General features: G+C 35.3%; 1 protein-coding gene across 1 annotated transcript in view; it reads right to left on the reverse strand.

Moving 5' to 3' along the window:
* Positions 1 to 2,673, reverse strand: part of LOC106754359 (LRR receptor-like serine/threonine-protein kinase GSO1) — a 3,320-nt gene extending 647 nt beyond the window's left edge. Inside the window, exon 1 of the mRNA XM_014636371.2 lies at positions 37 to 2,673. Within this exon, the coding sequence (XP_014491857.2) occupies positions 37 to 2,626 (2,590 nt within the window). The 5' untranslated portion in view covers positions 2,627 to 2,673. The remainder of the gene's footprint in view (positions 1 to 36) is intronic.
* Between the last annotated feature and the right edge of the window lie 247 nt (positions 2,674 to 2,920).

Genomic DNA, 2,920 nt, shown 5'->3' on the forward strand with positions numbered 1-2,920 from the left:
ATTTTTATTAACACAAAAAAGAAAAGATCTACTCACCAGTATAGTTATGTAAGCGATTAATGTTTGTCATCACCATAATATGAATTCGATCTTTCAAGTCATAAAGAAACTTAAAGAAAGCATGCCTCAATTTTCTGTTTAAGAAAATAGTACAACAAACTCCCAAAAAGCCTGTCACAAATCCAGATTCCAGTCCGATGTAAAACCATGTCCAAAATTTAAATTGATTTCCATCTTCATGCACAAGCTCTCTCTTTTTATGTTCATCATCCGGAAAGCACGATTTGGTAAGTGGGGGTCCACAAAGATCATGATTGCCCATGTAACTAAGTACAGAAAACCCTTGAAGTTGTGTGCCTGATGGTATTTTCCCTGTCAAATTGTTGAATGACAAGTTCAAGTAACCCAAAAAGGACAATCTGGATAAGCTATCAGGAATTACTCCCCCAAGTTGGTTTGTTGAAAAATCGAGGGACTCCAAGTTTTTCATATTTCCTATCTCATTTGGTATTTCTCCTTCTAATTTGTTGTTGGATAAATTCAAGGAATGCAATCCAATGAGACTAAACATTTGTGGAGGTATTCTTCCCGACAAATTGTTGCTTGACATATCAATTAAGGTCATAAAATGTAGGTTTTTTTCATATTGTAATACCTGACCTTTAGTAACCAATTCTAGACTATCCTCAAAGAATAAGTAACTATTAGAAGATGATAAAGGAAATTTAAATGAAAGTTTGTTGCGTGAAACATTGTTGAAAAGTAGAGTTTTGATATTACCAAGACAATTGGGTATATGACCGGAGATTGTGTTTTGTGAAATATCCAACACAATTAGGGAAGACATTTCACATATTTGTGGTGAGATTTTACCAGTAAAATGATTGGACCTTAATTGGAGAGCCAATACACCATGAGATATCCAATCTGGTATGTTTCCTGATAATTGGTTATTGCGAACATTAAAAGTCAACAGAGAGTGACAATTACGCAATGACAGAGGAATCTCACCATGTAGATTATTCTCATGCAAATAGAGTGAGGTGAGATTAGATAAGAAGCCCAATGATGAAGGTATCTTTCCTGATAGATTATTGCTTCCCAAGTGAATTGCAACCAAAGATTTCCAATTCTTCCAACAATTCGTAAGCCCTCCAGATATATTATTGAATGATAGGTCCAAATACAACAAATTGTTTTTCCCATTCGACACATTATGACCACATAAGAGGGGAGACAGTTCTCCCGATAATGAATTATTTGATAACATGACAATCTTCACCTGTTGTGATAATTGAGGCAAGCAACCTTTCAAACCATTCGATTCCAGAACAATGAGGGTAGAATTCAACAACACATTTGACATGTTCGCAACTATCGAGTTGTCTTGTAATACGAGCTCAATCACTGATGATACCAAATTCCAAAATTTGTGTGGAGCCTCAAATGATGATTCGAATATAAATAAACCTTCAATAGATCGTTGTGTATACAACCACGCAGGAAGGTCCGGATTTGAAAACTTAAGTGTTAATTCCTCAAGTTGGAAAGGTGGAATCCAATCCGAGTCAAAATCAAAGATTAACGTGGAATATGAAGATATATGCAATGACTTTAATTTTGACAATTTGGCTAAATTTCTCTCAGACACAACTCCTGTTAATGTATTAAAGCCAACACCCAAGGTAATCAAGGTTGATAGATTTCCCAAATTTGTAGGAATTGATCCAGAAAACATGTTAAAACTAAGATCAATAGTTTTTAAATGTTTGAAATGACCTAACCAATCTGGAATGGGTCCATCAAAGTTATTGCCAGTCATAACCAGGTCTTCCAGTTCTTGAAGATTTAACAAATCTTTAGGTAGATGTCCCATTAAAGAATTGTTGCTAAGGTATAAACTACGGATAGTGGAACTAAGATTGAATAGCCACTTAGGTAACTCTGACTTGAATTCATTGAAAGAAAGGTCAAGATCCTGAAGGCCAGTAAAATTAGCATACTGGAGAGACAAACTCAAGTCTTTAAGCTGACAATCACACATAGCAAGGACTGAAAGTGATGAAAGCTTAGTCACTAATTGAAGCCAATTAGTTTCCTCGCTAAGATCAACAGTGCAGAGGTTAAGATATTCCAAGGTGGAAATGTAGGGAAGCCATTTAAGGTTATTGATAACAAGATTCCTGTTAAATGATAAATCAAGATGACGAAGAGTTGAAGAGTTGACACACTGACGAGAAGTAGGTATAGATAAATTGTGACAATTATGATTATGCTGATAATCAAATTGTAATGCTAAGAAGTCATTGTTTGTGAAATTCAGGTAATCTAAAAATTCCAACTCCACTAACAACAAGGAGAGGTGAATGGAACCTGTAAGGCAATGAGATTTATCTTCTTCGTCACTGTAGCTTGGAAGAGTTGTAGAACATGGGAGAGAGATTCCAATGACTCTACTAGTGATGTTGCTACAAATGACACCTTTCCAATGACAACAATCTAGTTGAGTGGTCCATGAGGAAAGGACACCTGAGAGATCTGTAACTCCTTGCTTGAAGTTTAAGAGAGCATTCATGTCTTGTTGGTTGCAACGAGTGTCAAAGTTGCACAAGCCAGTGTTGAACATGATTCCCCATAGCAACCACAAAAAAGTGATTGCATTTTGAGAGAGAGATGTACTCATGATTATAAGTGAAATGAATGGGTGGGAGAAACTGTATATTTATAGTGATTGGGGTATTTAATAATCGGATTAAGATGTTTTTTAAAAGTAAATTTGTAACATCAGTGGTTCCTTCCTTTGTCAGTTCAAAGTTACTTTGGCGTTGCAAAGTTACTTTACGCAATTGTTTTAATGAATTGAACTTTTGTCTGAAAAAAGAAAAAACATATAATTTTTTAAAGCTACTTTGGGGTTGCA

Source organism: Vigna radiata, unplaced genomic scaffold (genome assembly GCF_000741045.1).
Source record: "Vigna radiata var. radiata cultivar VC1973A unplaced genomic scaffold, Vradiata_ver6 scaffold_454, whole genome shotgun sequence".
NCBI lineage: Eukaryota > Viridiplantae > Streptophyta > Magnoliopsida > Fabales > Fabaceae > Vigna > Vigna radiata.